The sequence below is a fragment of the Monodelphis domestica genome, chromosome 4 (assembly GCF_027887165.1).
Source record: "Monodelphis domestica isolate mMonDom1 chromosome 4, mMonDom1.pri, whole genome shotgun sequence".
NCBI lineage: Eukaryota > Metazoa > Chordata > Mammalia > Didelphimorphia > Didelphidae > Monodelphis > Monodelphis domestica.
In genome coordinates this window covers 266,205,375-266,224,016 of record NC_077230.1, presented here as the reverse complement: position 1 = coordinate 266,224,016, position 18,642 = coordinate 266,205,375, and the positions used below count along the sequence as shown (strand labels likewise).

The window sequence follows — 18,642 nt, the reverse complement described above, 5'->3', positions numbered from 1 at the left end:
TTTGAAGGAGAAGACAGTGAGGGGGCATGATTCTTTTTCCTTTAAATTTTTTTTCTCAACTGGTCTTTTCCTTGGCAATTTCCCTACACAAATTTCCTGGGTTTTTTAATATATAAGGATAGATATTTTATTTTGTTTTCAGAAATAGTAACATTCTCAAAAAAAGTGTTTTTTAAACATGGTGATTTCTTATTTAATTTCTTCTTAAGACATCAGAGTTTGAAGTTAGTATCACAGAAAAATCAGAGCTTACTTGGAAGAAGACTAGTAATAACAGTATTATAAATGTTGATTTGGTAACACATACCCAAGAGGAAGACAAAATGAGTGAAATCAAATCCAATTTTCAGGTAAGGATAAAATCTTTACCAATCTAATAAAACCCCATTTATTTAGTGTTCGGAAATAGAAGTAAGAACCAGAAAATAAGTACATGTCCTACTGAAAAAAGGGCAGATAATGGCACAATCTTGCTGACTTAATCTTCTTCAGATTTATATTACATAACTTCAACTGGGTCTTCATTGCTGCAAGGTAATCCTTTTACTTGCCTAATTAACTCACTATCCCATACCCTTCACAACAGCTCTTCTAAGTCTTTTCCCTCCTCTTCAAATCTGTCATATCTTCCTCTCCTCCCTCTAACTTATTAAGCTAAGAACCTTTTTTCATTTTTAACTGATAAAACTGAGGTCATTCATCCAGAGCTTCCTCTTTTCCCCTCCACTTCCTCATCTTACATCGACCAGATTCCTTTCTATTCTATCTACCCTCTGAATCATGTCTCTTATGAATGAGGGTCCCTCTGCTAGTAAATCTGTCTATATCAACAACTGTTATGAAGCTCAAATATGATAATGCATGTTACTTTTTTTCACTTTTAAAGTCCTATATATGTGTCACTTATTATTAAATGTTGGGTGTTTTTTTACTTCAGCAGACCATTTCTTCTATTTATTTAGAACCAAGTCCCCAATAGCAATTTTCCTTGTCTTTTTCTCCACATTTTAAATTGTAAGACCAAAGTTTGGAATATAGTATATCTGAAAATTACTATGTCTTAATGAATATGTTTAAAAAGAAAGGATTTGAATTCTGTTAAAAATTATTTATAATTTGCAAAAAGAATAAATTAAAAGAATCCAACAATATCAGTTAGATTTCATAACTGGACAGTGAGTATGCTTTAATACTTAGGAAAATTCAGAATGAACCTTGTCAGGAAGGTACAAATAGACTGTGCTTGTGCCATTTCATCATACAGAAGATCCTTTCATAAAACACAAAATTTGGGGGCAGCTAGGAGGCATAGAGGGTAGAGTCAGGAGAACTGGGGTTTCAATCTGACCTGAGACAATTCCCAACTTTGTGATCTGGCAAGTCACTTAACACTTTTTGCCTAGCCCTGGCCCTTTTGCCTTCCTGTTCAGTAGATGAACATCTATTCAGATGAAGAACATCTCCTAAGGCCTAAATGATTACAGTCCTCCTTGACAGAAGAGTACCTTCACTGCTAAGACTGTGAATATTAAGTACCAAAGTCAGTACTTAAAGATATCTGTAAAAGCTGGGCTGCATGATTGGACTATTGGTCTAACAGATTTCTGTCACTTCCTGTTACCTACATTCATTAGGGAGGAGAATTTGTGCTCTCATACTCCCAGTCATCTCATTATTCAGCTTTTATTGATGTTAGCCCATCTTAACTGCTTTGTTTTATTGCATTTTCAAAACTTCTGCAAACTGTTTATACCCTCGTCACTCCATTCTTTCCCTTCATGCTGGTTCTTTATTTCCTGAACAATTAGCCATTCTGGCACTATAGCATACATCCTGATAAGATACCCCCAAAAGAAGTGAGACCAGTGGCCACTGCCTTTTACCATGGTCAGTAAGATACTTCTGCCTGGGAGATGTGCCCATTCAGGATAGGTGTTACTATCCCCTTTGAAAGAGAGCATTATTTAATCTTTAGAAGTTATAAGTGAAAGGTTTTTGATCATGTAATAATTGGATTATTTCTTCCTCTATTCCTATTATAAATATAGATAGGCATGCTGTCACTGTTGGGCTCTAAGAGTTTTGAGGAAGGAGAAGACAGTGAGAGGACATGGTTCTTTTTCCTTTTTTTTTCAACTGGTCTTTTCCTTGGCAATTTATATGTATAGATTTCCTGAGTTATTGAATATATCAGGAGAGATATTTCATTTTATTTTCAGAAATAGTGATATACTCAAAAAAGGTTTTTTTAAACTTGGTTTCTTATTTAATTGCTTCTTCAGGACTCAGAGTTTGAGATTAGTATCATAGAAGAATCAGAGCTTACTTGGAAGAAGACTAGTAATATGAGTATTATAGATGTCGATTTGGTAACAGAGAACCAAGAGGAAAACAAAATGAGTGAATTAGAATCCAATGTGCAGGTAAGAAGAAAAACTTTACCTCTCTAATAGAAACCCACTTATTTGGTGTTCTGAAATACAATAAGGCTGCAAAGCAATCCTTTTATTTGCCTTCTTAACTCACTATCTCATGCCCTTCAGAGCAGCTCTTCTAAACATTTTCATCCCTCTTCAAATCTGTCATATCTTCTTTTTCTCCCTATCACTTAAGCCGAGAACCCATTTTCATGTTTAACTAAAAAAAATTAAGATCATTCATCCAGAGCCTCCTCTTTTCCCCTCCACCTCCTCATCTTACATTGGCCAGATTCCTTTCTATTCTATCTCCTCTTTGAATCATAATCATGTCTCTTATGAATGAGGGTCCCTCTGCTTGTAAAGGTAAATCTGCCTACATCAACAACTGCTATGAAGTTCATATATGATGATGCATGTCACTTTTTTTTTCATTTTTTAAAGTCCTATATATGTGTCAGTTATTATTAAATTTTTTTTAACTTCAGCAGACCACTTCTACTATTTAATTAGAATGTAGCCATCAATAGCAATTTCCCTTGTTATTTTCTCCAAATTTTAAATAAATTATAAGACCAAAGTTTGGTATATAGTATCTCTGAAAATTACTATGCCTTAATGGATATGTTTAAAAAGAAAGGAATCAAATTCTGTTTATAAATAATTTCTAATTTGCAAAAATAGTGAATAAAAATACATAAAAAGTATCCAAGAAGACCTAGTAGATTGCATAACCGGACACGGTATATGCTTCAATACTTGGGAAAATTCATAATTAACCTTGTCAGGAAGTTACAAATAGACTGTGATTGTGCCATATCATCATACAGAAGATCCTTTTACCAAACACTAAATTGGGGGGCAGCTAGGAGGCATAGAGGATAGAGTGAGGAGGAGCTGGATACCAATCTGACCTGAGATAATTCCCAGTTTTGTGACCCTGAGCAAGCCACTTAATCCTTTTTGATTACCCTTCTGTCTTATAATTCAGAAACTCATGAAGACCATCTGTGAAAATAGGATTAATTCTCCCCTTGACTATTTTTAGCTCAGAACTTGGAGTACCCCTACTTAACACTAAATAAGAGAATTTAGGAGTCACTTAATAGAGTAAGATAACACCTCCAAAGGCCACTGCCACCACCCTTGGGCAGTGCTAGGCAAATTGAAAGACTGCCATTGGTTTCTGTGAAGAGGGGGAGAGACAGGAAGTGACCTGGAAAAGAGGAGCATAAAAGAAACCAGCGTGGACTATGGGTCTTTCCTTCCTGGCATTTGGAGAGATTGGTTCTGAAGATTCCTTCCTGGTGTTCAGAGATATCAGTTCCAGAAATTCCTTTCCTGGCCTTTAGTGAGTGGCTGAGATTTCTGCCTAGTCTTGGAGGAGACGTTTTCCCTGGATCCTGCATTGGCTTTCTGGATAAGTGGCTGAGATTCCTACCTTGGCTTTGGTAAAGGCTACATTGGTGGAACTCTGGCTGAAGACAACAATGGGACTTCTGGTTGAGGATTACTGGGAAATCCTCCTGGAGGCAAAGGATGTAGTGAAGCCCCTGCTGCGGCTGAGCCAAACTTCACTGGAGAAGGGCTGGTAGGCTTCTAAAAATCTGTCTCTTTATCAATACTTTTCCACTTTCACTCATTCCACCTCTTTTTTTAAAAAGTCATTTTAACTTAACCTCTAATATTTTAAAATTGCTGACCACAATATAACTTTATAACTCTTATATTTAGTATAAATCCCTGAATTTAAACCTTAAACTCATAAGACTTAAATGATTAAAAACCTCATTGACAATAGAGTTCCTTCACTACTAAGACTGTGAATAAAAAGTACCAAAGTCAGTACTTTAGAAATCTGAAGAATCTGGCCTACATGACACATTTCTGTCACTCCCTTTTATCTCCATTCATTAGGGAGAAGCAGAATTTGTGCTCTCACACTCCCAGTCATCCCATAACTCAGCTTTTATTGATATTAGTCCATTTTAAAAACTGTTTTATTATAATTCTGAACACTTTTTTATGCTATTTGTACCCCCATCACTCCATTCTTTCCCTTCTTGATGCCTCTTTCCTGCAATATTCGCCTTACTCCCACTGTAGTGTACATCCTGATAAGATCATGTGTACCGCCAATAGTAGCAAGTCCACTGGCCACTGCGCTTTTTCCATGGTCAGTAAAATACTTCTGCCTGGGAAATGTGCCCACTCAGGTTAGATCTTACTATCCCCTTTGAGAGTGAGCATGATTAACCATCAGAAATAAAAAGTGGAAGGCTTTTTGCTTATGCAATAACTAGAATATTTCAACCTCTGTTGCTTTCCTAAATATAGGAATGCTGTTTCTGTTGGGCTCCTAGAGTTTTGAGGAAGGAGAAGAAAGTGAGGGGACATGGTTCTTTTTCCTTTATTTTTTTAACTGGTCTTTTCCCTGGCAATTTCCTTATATAGATTTCCTGGGTTATTGATATATAAGGAAATATGTTTTATTTTATTTTCAGAAATAGTGATATATTAAAAAATATTTTTAATTGGTGATTTCTTATTTAATTGGTTTTTTAGGAATCAGAGATTGAAATTAGTATCAAAGAAGAATCAGAACTTACTTGGAAGAAGACAAGTAATATCAGTATTATAGATATTGATTTTGGAACATGTATCCAAGAGGAAAACAAATTGAGTGAATTAGAATCCAATGTTCAGGTAAGAATGAAAAGTTTACCAGACTAATAAAACCCTATGTATTTGACATTCTGAAATAAGGCTAAGAACCAGGAAATAAGTACATATACTACTAAACAAAGGCAAGAAAATGATACAATCATGCTGACTTGTTCTTCTTCAAATTTATATTACATAACCTCAACTGAATCTTCATTGATGCAAGGCAATCCTTCTACCTACCTAATTAACTCCCTGTCCCATACCCTTCATAGCAGATCTTCTAAACCTTTTCCTTCTTCTTCAAATTTGTTATATCTTCCTCTCCTCCCTTTTAACTTAAGCTAAGAACTCTTTTTCATATTTAACTGATAAAATTGAGGTCATTCATCCAGAGCTTCCTCTTTTCCCCACCTCCTCATCTTACATTGGCCAGATTCCTTCCTATTCTATCTCTTCTTTGAATCATGTCTCTTATGAATGAGGGTCCCTCTGCTTGTGAAGGTAAACCTGTCTACATCAACAACTGTTATGAAGCTCAAATATGATAATGCAGGTCATTTTTTTTCATTTATGAAGTCCTCTATGTGTGTCAGTTATTAATTTTTTTTTATTTTACCGTACCATTTCTTCTATATAATTAGAACCAGGTCATCAATAGTAATTTCCATTGTCATTTTCTCTGAGTTTGAAATAAATTGTAAGACCAAAGTTTGGGATATAGTATATCTGAAAATTACTATGCCTTAGTTGCTATGTTTAAAAATGAAAAGAATCAAATTCTGTTTAAAAATAACTCATAGAAGATGGTGACTTAGAGGAAGCAAAAATTCTGATCTCCGTAAACCCTTCCTCACCGATCAAAAATACAATGCTTCCAGGGGACTGAAAACCAAATCTAACAACAGAACAGAGCTAGGGAACCCTCTTCCTCAACCTAACTTAAAAGGTACACCCCACCCTGAAAGCCTGAATTCTAGAACACGTGGGTTTAAGGGAAAGGAAGAAGGAAGGTCCCAGGACCCCTCCCCTACCTTCAGCACTGAGCCTCCAGTGGTGACTGGAATCTCTGGGTGGGCAAGGGCTCTAGTACAGAGGGAGAACCTCATCAGCAAAGCTGTGCCAGGCTCAGGTCTTAGAACACAGGTGGTGTAGAGGCAGCTGGAGGGGAAGCACAGAGCAGGCAGCCCAGGCACAGCCAAAATGCTCCATCTTGCCCTCCCCCCCTTCTGGAGGTTCTGGCCTCAGGGCACAGCCAGCTTTGCAGATCAACTCTGCCCTGGCTCAATCTCATCAATAAGGGCAGATAAGAAGCCTTCAGAGGAAAGGGAAGCTCAAGCTTCAATAGCCCTCCCCCACAGACTGATCTGAGAGCCTCAGCAAAACTGACTATATTCTTGCAGGGGAAAGTATGGTCATTTAATAAAATAGAAGACTCCCAATCATTCTTAAAGAAAAGACCAGACCTGAACCGAAAATTTGATGCCCAAACACAGAACTCAAGAGAATTACCAAAAGTTAATTAAGAGAAAAGAAAAAACAAGCGAACAAACAAAGACAACAAAACTTTTTTTAAGGGACCCAGTAAGTTAAAATGATATGTATCCCTTCAAGAAAAGAGGATATTAATAACTCTTAAAAATTGTTATTATCATCTGGGTAGCTAGAAGAATTATACTCAGAGGGAACAGTGACAAACTATATAGTATGAAATGCCAAGACATAAATCTATATATAGATATTTGTATATATGTGTGTATGTATAAAACTGGAGGTAAAAAAAAAAGGTTAATACTAAGAGAAATGGGAAAAGAAACAAAATAGAGTAAATTTATGTCATAAAGAAGCAAATGGTGGGAGTGGGAGAACACTGGAAGGGTAAAGAGTTTGGAGATAGAAAATACTTAATTCTTACATGCATTTAAATTGATTCAAAGAGGGAAGAACAATCAAATCCATTTGGAAGAGAATTGATTTGTGCCCTATCGAGTAGAAGGTTAACAAACTGACTGGTGAGGAGGGAAGCAATGCAAGGGAGGGAGAGGGTGGGAGGTAGTTTAAAAAGACTGTAAAGAAAATAAGAGGGGAATAAGAAGGGAGAGGGATACAAAGAGAAATAAAATAAGGGTGGGAATTAGGGGAAATGATTAAAAACTTAACACTGGTATAGAAGTAGAAAGTGAAAGAAGAAAGGGCAGGACTAGGAGTGGAAATCAAAATGCTGGGAAATACACAGCTGGTAATTATAACTCTGAATGTAAATAGAATGAACTCACGCATAATACACAAGCAAATAGCAGAGTGGGTTAGAAACCAAAACCCTACCATATGCTGTCTACAAAAAACACACATGAGGAAGGTAGACACACATAGGGTAAAAGTATGCAGATGGAGCAAAATCTATTGGGCATCAACTGAGAAGAAGACAGGAGTCACAATCATGATATCTGACAAAGCTAAAGTAAAAATAGATCTAGTCAAAAGAGATAGGGAAGGTAATTACATCCTGATAAAAGGCAGTATAGACAATGAGGAAATATCAGTACTCAACATGTTTGCACCAAATAGCATAGCATCCAAATTTCTAAAGGAGAAACTAGTGGAGCTCAAGGATGAAATAGATAGAAAAATTATACTAGTGGGAGACCTGAACCTTCCTCTATCAGAACTAGATAAATCAAACCAAAAAATAAATAAAGAGGTAAGAGAAGTGAATGAAATCTTAGAAAAATTAGAGTTAGTAGATATGTGGAGAAAAATAAATGGGGACAAAAAGGAATACACCTTCTTTTCAGCAGTACATACATGGTACATTCACAAAGATTGACCATGTACTGGGGCATAAAAGTATTGCAAACAAGTTCTAAAGAGCAGAAATAATAAATGCAACCTTTTCAGATCACAATGCAATGAAAATAATAATTAGTAAGGGTAGATGGAGAGGCAAATAAAAAAATTAATTAGAAATTAAATAACATGATTCTCCAAAATATGTTAGTTAAGGAACAAATCATAGAAATAATTAATAATTTCATTGAAGAAAATGACAATGATGAGACATCCTTCCAAAATCTATGAGATGCTGCCAAAGCAGTACTTAGGGGGAAATGTATATCCTTGAGCTCATATATTAAATATTACAGAGGGTAGAGGTCAATGAATTGGTCATGCAAATAAAAAATTAGAAAGTGAACAAATTAAAAATCCTCAGATGAAAGAAAACTACATTAGAGATCCTAAAAATTAAAGGAGAAATTAATAAGATTGAAAGTAAAAGAACTGTTGATTTAATAAATAAGACTAGAAGCTGGTACTTTGAAAAAAAACAAATAAAATAAACAAAGTAATGGTCAATCTAACTTAAAAAAGGAAAGAAGGAAACCATTATTATTATTATTGTTAATAATAATAATAATAAAGAAGATGGAAAGGAACAACTCACCTCTAATGAAGAGGAAATTAAGGCAATCATTAAAAACTATTATGCCCAATTATAGGGAATAAATATGGTAATCTAGGTTATATGTATTAAATACTTACAAAAATATAAATTGCCTAGATTAACAGAAGAAGAAATAGAATACCTAAATAACCCCATATCAGGAAAAAAAATATTGAACAGGTCATCAAACAGCTCCTAGAGTTTGGGGGAAGGAGAAGACAGTGACAGGACATGGTTCCTTTTCCTTTAATTTCTTTTCAACTTGTCTTTTCCTTGGCAATTTCCATATATAAATTTCCTGGGTTATTGAATATATGAGATGTTTTATTTTATTTTCAGAAATAGCGATTTACTAAGATGAAAGGGTTTTTTTGTTGTTGTTTGGGTTTCTTTTCCATTTGAATAAGTTTATTTAGTCAATTTAGAACATTATTACTTGGTTACAATAATCACATTATTCCCCTCCCTCCCCTCCACCCACTCTTCCTGCAGCCAACGCACAATTTCATTGGTTATTACTTGTGTCCTTGATCAGAACCTATTTCCATGTTGTTGTTTACACTAGGATGTTCATTTAGTCTTCATCCCCAACCATATCCTTTTGACCCATGTATTCAAGTGGTTGTTTTTCTTCTGTGTTTTTACTCCCACAGTGTTTCCTCTGAATGTGGATAGTGGTTCTTCTCATAGGTTCCTCCAAGTTGTTCAGGGTCATTGCCTTGCTAATAATGGAGAAGTCCATTACATTCCGTTGGGCAGACTGTCTTTTATCGCCCTTTGGGCATAGTTCCAAATTGCCCTCCAGAATGATTGGATCAATTCACAGCCCCACCAGCAATGAATTAATGTCCCATCTTTGCCACATCCCCTCCAACATTCATTACTTTCCTTTACTGTCATGTTAGCTAATCTGCTAGGTGTGAGGTGATACCGCAGAGTTGTTTTGATTTGCATTTCTCTGATTATAGGAGATTTAAAACACTTTTTCATGTGCTTATTAATAGTTTTGATTTATTTATCTGAAAATTGCCTATTCATGTCCCTTGCCCATTTTTCAATTGGAGAATGGCTTGATTTTTTGTACAACCAGTTTAATTCTTTATAAATTTGAGTAATTAGACCTTTGTCAGAGGTTTTTGTATTGAAGATTGTTTCCCATTTTGTTGCTTCCCTTCTAATTTTGGATGCATTAGTTTTTTTGTACAAAAACTTTTTAATTTGATGTAATCAAAATTATTGATTTTACATTTTGTGATTTTTTTTCTAGCTCTTGTTTGGTTAGAGTCTTTCTTTTCCCAAAGATCTGACAAGTATAGATGAAGGGTTTTTTAAACTTGGTGATTTCTTATTTAATTGGTTCTTCAGGAATCAGAGTTTGAAGTTAGTATCATAGAAGAATCAGAGGTTACTTGGAAGAAGACTAGTAATATCAGTATTATAGATGTTGATTTGGTAACAGATATCCAAGAGGAAAATAAAATGAATGAAATTGAATCCACTTTTCAGGTAAGAATAAAATCTTTACCAACCTAATAGAACCTCACTTATTTGGTGTTCTGAAATAAAAGAACCAGAAAATAAGTATATATCCTACTGAACAAAGACAAGAAAAAGACACAATCAAGCTGACTTGATCTACAAAATTATATTTCATAACCTCAACTGGGTCTTTAGTGCTACAAGGCAATCCTTTTAACTACCTAATTAACTCACTATCCCATATCCTTCACAACAGTTCCTCCAAACCTTTACATCCCTCTTCAAATCTGCCATATCTTCCTCGCTTCTCACTAACTTCAACTAAGAACCTTTTTTATGTTTAACTGAAAAAATTGAGGTCATTCATCCAGAGCTTCCTCTTTTCCCCTCCACCTCCTCATCTTACATCAGCCAGATTCCTTTTTTTTTTTAAACCCTTACCTTCCATCTTGGAGTCAATACAGTATATTGGATCCAAGGCAGAAGAGTGGTAAGGGATGGGCAATGGGGGTCAAGTGACATGCCCAGGGTCACACAGCTAGCAAGTGGCTGAGGCCATCTTTGAACCTAGGACCTCCCGTCTCTAGGCCTGGCTCTCAATCCACTGAGTACCCAGCTGCCCCTGAGCCAGATTCCTTTTAATACTATCTGTGCTTTGAATCATGGCTCTTATGAATTAGGGTCCTTCTGCTTGTGAAGGTAAATCTGTCTATATCAACAACTTTTATAACGCTCAAATACAATAATGCATGTCATTTTTTGTTTCATTTAGAAAGTCGTATATGTGTGTCAGTTATTAAATGTCTTTTTATTTCAGCATACCAATTCTTCTATTTAATTAGAACCAGGTCCTCAATAGTAATTTCCATTGTCATTTTATCTGCATTTTAAATAAATTGTAAACCCTAAGTTTGGGATATAGTATATTTGAAAATTGCTATGCCTTAATGGCTATGCTTAAAAATGAAAAGAATCAAATTAAAAAAATAATTTATAATCTAAAAAATAGTAAATAAAAATATGTATAAACCATCCAATAAGAGCAGGTTGGTTTCATAACTGAACAGCAAGTATGCTTTAATACTTGGGAAAATTCAGAATTAACCTTGTCAAGAAGGTACAAATAGACTGTGATTATGCTATATTATCATACAGAAGATCCTTTTATAAAACACAAAATTTAGGGGCAGCCAAGAGGCATAGAGTGTAGAGTCAAGAAGAGCTGGGTACCAATCTGACCTGAGATAATTTCCAATTTTGTGACCCTGGGCAAGTCACATAACTCTTTTTGACTAGCCCTTGCCCTTCTGTCTTCAAGTTCAGCAACTTATGAAGACCATCTCCTAAGGCCTAAATGATTACAAGCCTCCTTTACTGCAGAGTACCTTCACTGCTAAGACTGAGAATAATAAGTACCAAAGTAAGTACTTCAGAAATCTGAAGAATCTGGCCTTCATGATCTGACCTTTGGTCTGACACATTTCTGTCAATTTCTGTTATCTCCATTCATTAGGGAGAGGCAGAATTTATGCTCTCACATTCCCAGTCATCACTAATTCAGCTTTCATTAATATTAGTCCATTTTAACAACTATGTTTTATTGTAATTTTGAAAACTTTTTCATGCTATTTGTACCCTCATGACTCCATTCTTTCCCTTCATAATGCTTCTTTCCTGAAATATTTGCCTTACTCCCAATTCTCCCACTTTAACTACATCCTGAGAAGATCATATATATTTCCAACATTAGTAAGAACAATGGCCACTGCCCTTTTTACATGGTCAGTAAAATACTTCTACCTGGGAAATATGCCTACTCAGGATAGGTCTTACTATCCCCTTTGAGAGAGAGCATTATTTAATCATCAGAAGTAAAAAGTTGAAGGTTTTTGCTCAAGTAATAACTAGATTATTTCTTCCTCTATTCTTATTATAAATATAGGCATGCTGTCAATATTGGGCTCCTAGAGTTTTGAGGAAGGAGAAGAGAGTGAGGGGACATGGTTCTTTTTCCCTAAAATTTTTTTCAACTGGTCTTTTCCTTTGCAATTTATATGTATAGATTTCCTGGGTTATTGAACATATAAGGTGAGATTGTTTTTATTTTCAGAAATAGTGATATACTGAGATGAAAGTTTTTTAAATTTGTGATTTCTTCTTTAATTTCTTCATCAGGCATCAGAGTTTGAACTTATAAAAGAACCAGAGCTTACTTGTAAGAATACTAGTAACATCAGTATTATGGATGTGGATTTGGTAACTTGTATTCAAGAGGAAAACAAAATGAGTGAATTAGAATCCATTTTTCAGGTAAGAATAAAATCTTTATCAATATAATAGAACCCCAGTTATTTGGTGCTCTGAAATACAAGTAAGATCCAGAAAATAAGTACCTGTCCTACTGAACAAAGACAAGAAAATGATGCAATCATGCTGACTTGATTTACTACAAAATTATATTTCATAACTTCAACTGGGTCTTCACTGCTCCAAGGCAACACTTTTACCTACCTAATTAACTCCCTATCCCATACCCTTCATAGCAGATCTTCTAAACCTTTTCATCCCTCTTCAGATCCGTCATATCTTCCTCTCCTTCCTCTCATTTCAGCTGAGAACCTTTATTCATGTTTATTGAGGTCATTCATCCTGAGCTTCCTCTTTTCCCCTCTACCTCCTCATCTTATATCAGCCAGATTCCCTCTAATTCTATCTCCTCCTTTATTCAGGTCTCTTATGAATTAGTGTCCCTCTCTTTGGGAAGGCATACCTGACTGTATCAACAAATATTATGAAGCTCAAGTAAGATAAAGCATTTCATTTTTTTAAAGTCCTTTATGTGTATCAATTATTATTAAATATCTTTTAAAATCAACAGACTGCTTATACTATTTAATTGGAATCAGGTCCTCAATAGCAATTTCCCTTCTCATTTTCTCTACATTTTAAATAAATTTATTTATTTATTTTATTATATTATAGACCAAAGTTTGGAATATAGTATATCTAAAAATTACTATGCCTTAATAACTATGTTTAAAAACAAAAGGAATCAAATTCTGTTAAAAATAATTCATAATGTGCAAAAATAGTAAATAAAAATACATAAAAAACATCCAACAAGATCAAGTAGGTTTAATAACTGGACAGTGAGTATGCTTTAATATTTGGGAAAAATCAAAATGAACCTTATGAGGAAGGTGATTGTGCCATTTCATCATATATACATCCTTCCATAAAATACAAAATTTGGGGGCAGCTAGGTGTAAAGGTGAAAATTAATGGTTGGATAATAATTTTATGAAATTATGTGGTTGCCAATATTTATTATATCTCAAGTCAGAAATTATAAATACTAGTATTTGTAAATAGAGAGTGAAAGTAAATAATAAAGAAGAGAAATATGAGGGGTATAGAGAAATTATCTATTCTATCAATCTAAATGTTTTGCCCCAAGTCTGCATCCAGGCAGAAATTAATTAGCTCTTAACCAGGAAGGCTGGTGGTGTATAACCACGAGGCCTCCTATAAGATGGAAGCTAGTCTCTTAGGAAACTAGGAAAGTAGTCAGCCTTTCACTCACCCAATAGAGTAGTCCGGGAGTCAGAGTCTAAGTTGAAGCTGAGCTCCAAGCCCACAATCTAAGGTGCAGTGTCCAGCAAAGCTCACTCAAAGACACTCCCCAATTGGAAGACTATCTCCAGAAGACCATCTTCTCAAAGAAAATCTTCTCTAATGCAATTGGGTCTTGTTTTTATGGTGACTCCTTGTCTCCTCCCCTCTTCACAGGGGCCAATCACAGTTTCAAAATTGTCTAGCTCTACCAAGGGAGCAGTGTCTGTGGATCTACTCACCTTCTGAAGGTCAATTTCTCATCAAAAAGGTTCACAGTTTCCTGATTGAACAGTTTCTAGTGGTGTGAACTCTTAAAAGAATTCACAAGTTTCTGACTGTTTGAGTTAAATAAAAGGGTGGAGCTCTCCAAGTATCTTGCTGACTTCTCACCTAGCACTTAGTAGGGTGTTCAATCTTTTGTTGATTCAATTTAAAATGTAGACAAAGGAAATTTAATCCTGTCTTCAGTCTAGTAAGGTCCTAGGTAGGAGTACACTTAAGTTAAAGTTAACCAAAGTATCAACTCCAAATAGGCAAAGAGAATAAAGGATTCCCTTTTTTTTTTTTACCAGTGTAAACTCAGAATAGGAAAAGAGATGTTAAAATTAATTGTGGTTGGACTCTAAATATATTAACTGGGTGGTTGCCAGAGATTTAATTTCTAAATCCCCAAATGAATTACTAGAGTAAATGGAATTTATGGTAGTTTATTTACAATATTTACAATAGAAGGAAGATATTAAGGAATGAGAGAGAGAGAGAGAGAAAAACTCTGGCTTCTTCTGATATCAGTTAGAATTTCTAAGCCCCAGCCAGGGGAAGAGTCTCAAGAAGATGGGCCTTACATGGAGGCTTCACGCCTCCAGAAAGGCAGGGTCACTAAGTCAGCTTTTCACTCACCAATGGTGACAGTCTAAAAGATGTCTGGGTATTGGTCTTCCAGTCGCTCCTCCGTCCTTCACTCCAAGTCCAGGTGACTGATCCTCTTCAGTCTTTTTTTCCTCTATTTAAAGACCTTTTTCTCTTGTGTCACCTCCTCTAAATTTTCACGTCTATCAATCACAGTACACCCTTTTCTCCAGAACTACCCATTCTTTAGTTCTCACCTTCTTTGGTTAGATTTTATCTTTTTGGGTTACTTAAATCCTCTTTTGTTAAGTGCACCTTTTGTAGTTAACTTAACACCTTTTTGTAGTTAAAATCTAAAAATAGATTGTAGCTTACAATTCTAGCTTCACCATTAAGGAAGAGCTTCATTATTATAATCATTATTACAATCAGAAGATAGCTAAATCCAATCTTCACAAAGAACTCCCTTTCACATAGGAGGCATAGAAGGTAGAGTCAGGAGAACCTGGGTTCCAGTCTGACCTGAGACAATTCCCAGCTTCGTGAACCTAGGAAAGTCACTTAAATCTATTTGCCTAGCCCTAGCCCTTCTGTATTCCAGTTCAATAACTCATGAAGACCATCTCCTAAGCCCTAAATGATTACAAAACTTCTTGACAGGAGAGTAACTTCACTGATAAGACTGGGAATAATAAGTACCAAAGTAAGTAATTTAGAAATCTGAAGCATCTGGCCTGCATGATCTGACTTTTGGTCTGACACATTTCTGTCACTTCCTATTATCTCTATTCATTAGGGAGAAGCAGAATTTGTGCTCTCACACTCCCAATCATCCCATAACTCAGCTTTTATTGATATTAGCCCATCTTAAGTTCTGTTGTATTGTATTCTGAAAACTTTTTCATGCTATTTGTACCCTCATCACTCCATTCTTTCCCTTCATGTTGCCTCTTTATTTCCTGAAATATTTGCCTTACTCTCACTTCAGTGTACCTGTATACTTCCAACAGTAGTGAGTACACCGGCCGCTAAGCTTTTTCCATGGTCAGTATAATACCTCTGCCTGGGAGATGTGCCCACTCAGTATAGATGTTACTATCCCCTTTGACAGAGAGCATTATTTAATCATTAGAAGTAAAAAGTGGGAAGTTATTGCTCGTAAAATGACTGGATTATTTCTACCTCTGTTCCTATTAGAAATATTGGCATGATATTTCTGTTGGGCTCCTAGAGTTTTGAGCCTTTGAAGGAGAAGACAGTGAGGGGACATAGTTCTTTTTCCTTTAAAATTTTTTTCCCAACTGGTTTTTTCCTTGGCAATTTCCCTGTATAATTTTCTAGGGTTATTAAATATGTAAGGATAGATATTTTATTTAAAAGGGTTTTTTACCTTGGTGATTTCTTATTTAATTTCTTCTTAAGGCGTCAGATTTTGAAGTTAGTATCATAGAAGAATCAGAGCTAACTTGGAAGAAGAGTAGTAATATCAGTATTATAGATATCGATTTGGTAACATGTATCCAAGAGAAAAACAAAATGAGTGAAAGAGAATCTAATTTTCAGGTAAGAATAAAAACTTTACCACTCTAATAGAACCCTACTTATTTGCCATTCTGAAATACAAGTAAGAACCAGAAAATAAGTACATGTCCTACTGAAAAAAAAAGCCAGAAAATGGCACAATCATACTGATTGGATCTACTTCAAATTTATATTATATAATCTAAACTGAGTATTCACTGCTGCAAGGCAATCCTTTTACTTGCCTAATTAACTCACTATCCCAAACCCTTCACAACAGCCCTATAAGTCTTTTCCCTCCTCTTCAAATCTGTCATATCTTCCTCTCCTCCCTCTAACTTAAGCTTAGAACCTTTTTTCATATTTAAATGATAAAATTGAGGTCATTCATCCAGAGCTTCCTCTTTTCCCCTCCACCTCCTCATCTTACATCGGCCAGATTCCTTTCTATTCTATCTACCCTCTGAATCATGTCTCTTATGAATGAGGGTCCCTCTGCTTGTGACAGTAAACCTGTCTACATCAAAAACTTATTAAGTTCAAATATGATAATATGTCATTTTCATAACTTATAAAGTCCTATATGTTTATGTTATTAATTTTTTTTACTTCAGCATGCCATTTCTTCTATTTAATTAGAACCAGGTCCCCAATAGCAATTTCCCTTGTTTTTTCTCTGCATTTTAAGTAAATTGTAAGACCAAAGTTTGGAATATTTGAATATTACTATGCCTTAATGAATATGTTTAAGAAGAAAGGAATCAAATTCTGTTAAAAATTATTTATAATCTACAAAAAGGGTAAATAAAAATAAGTTAAAAGAATCCAACAATACCAATTAGGTTTCATAACTGGACAGCGAGTATGCTTTAATACTTAGGAAAATTCAGAATGAACCTTGTCAGGAAGGTACAAATAGACTGTGCTTGTGCCATTTCATCATATAGAAGATCCTTTCATAAAACACAAAATTTGGGGGCAGCTAGGAGGCATAGAAGGTAGAGTCAGGAGAACTGGGGTTCCAATCTGACCTGAGACAATTCCCAACTTTGTGATCTGGCAAGTCACTTAACACTTTTTGCCTAGCCCTGGCCCTTATGCCTTCCTGTTCAGTAACTCATGAAGACCATCTCCTAAGACCGAAATGATTACAGACCTCCTCAATAGGAGACTACCTTCACTGATAAGACTGTAAATAAAAATACCAAAGTCAGTACTTTAGATATCTGAAAAATCTAGCCTGCATAATCTGACTTTTGGTCTGATATATTTCTGTCACTTCCTGTTACCTCCATTCATAATGTAAAAGTTAATATTAAATCTCAATAATAAAAATGTTACATTTTAGGAGATTTATTAATGATCATTAGAAATCAAGGAATAAAGAGGATACAAAATAAAAACCACATGCCCATGGCTGATTAGCCATTTCAAAATTGCCACACTTAGCTTACCACCTGCCACCATGCTGGCGGCAAGCCCAAGAAAGAGGCCCAATAGGACAGCCCACTCATTAATGTCCTCTTATCTACAGTAAATATGTAATGATAGGAAGTCAGTGGGCTCCTGGGAAATGTAGTTCTTTTGTAGGGTAACAGATTTTCACTTATAAATACCCCCTTGAGATCCATGGGAGACTAGTTTCTTCAATAGATCTTGTAAATATAACCAACTTTGAAATTACAATAATTTGAGGATAATAGGAAAAAAGAACAAAACCAATGATTGCTAGGCACATTGACAAAAAGCCAATTAGGGGGCAATCCCCTTTGGCATAAGAGTATACATACAAAAAGAAATGCATTCAATCCCACATAGTTCAAATCACCACATCCCAAAGTTCACTCTGGATCTTTTGGTGCAGTGTGTGGTCTGTGGAAGAATCTTCATGGTGCCTTCTCCAAACAGTTCACTTTCTGGATTCGGAGAAGTATCATGTTTCTCATCCTAAAAATACTATCAAAAAGAATATAAACTTTGCATTTTAGAATAATAATACAATCCCCCCTGAAGAGGGTATTGAAAAACACAGGTATCACTTAGGGATACATGGCTGAGTTATGAGGTATATGAATCAATTGGCAAGAGAAATAAAAAACATCAAAAAATCCAAAAAAAGAGAAAAAATAACTTTTGGATGAAATATAGACTATCAAAATCTCATGTGTAAAAATTTTAAGTAAAGGAAAATAAACCTATAACAGGTTCTTGAAACAGGGCCCAATTAAAGTGATTTCTATACCACAAGTCTATAGGACAAAATGAAGTAATTTTTCAATTACCCATTTGCAGCCAAGACTATAGGAAGTTACCATACTATGAGAAAAAAAGGGACTAGATTATAAGAACAAATGGGAGACAGGATGAAGCCAGAATAATTGATGTCATGTATTTTATATAGAGTGTATGTTACAAGGAAGACCTGCATTTAACATATCTGAAACAGCCACAACCTTGAGTCTCACACATAATTAAGTCCTTGCACTCTTTGTGCAGAATGTCATCTATCCATGTAGGATTGGTTTGGTCTCTTTGACCTTGTGCTCTATTAGCACTATGCAAGTAGCTTTGTATTTCTTTGGCAGTGTGCAATGGCTCTTTTTGTATTTCCTTCTCCTGTAATCAGAAAGAATCGTTTGGAGAAGGAGATTTTTT

The 18,642-nt window shown here is 35.2% G+C and overlaps 1 protein-coding gene across 23 annotated transcripts in view; it reads left to right on the top strand.

The window, feature by feature from the left end:
• The window catches only part of CEP295 (centrosomal protein 295), a 257,489-nt gene that overhangs the window by 135,871 nt on the left and 102,976 nt on the right, over nucleotides 1–18,642 (top strand). For 17 of the 23 annotated variants that reach the window (XM_056794492.1, XM_056794485.1, XM_056794501.1 and 14 more), the window contains 6 exons: nucleotides 210–350; nucleotides 2,283–2,423; nucleotides 4,983–5,123; nucleotides 9,889–10,029; nucleotides 12,178–12,312; nucleotides 15,889–16,029. In XM_056794492.1, the coding sequence (XP_056650470.1) occupies nucleotides 210–350; nucleotides 2,283–2,423; nucleotides 4,983–5,123; nucleotides 9,889–10,029; nucleotides 12,178–12,312; nucleotides 15,889–16,029 (840 nt within the window). The remainder of the gene's footprint in view (nucleotides 1–209; nucleotides 351–2,282; nucleotides 2,424–4,982; nucleotides 5,124–9,888; nucleotides 10,030–12,177; nucleotides 12,313–15,888; nucleotides 16,030–18,642) is intronic. The other 6 variants (XM_056794503.1, XM_056794500.1, XM_056794494.1 and 3 more) reach the window with 5 other exon arrangements.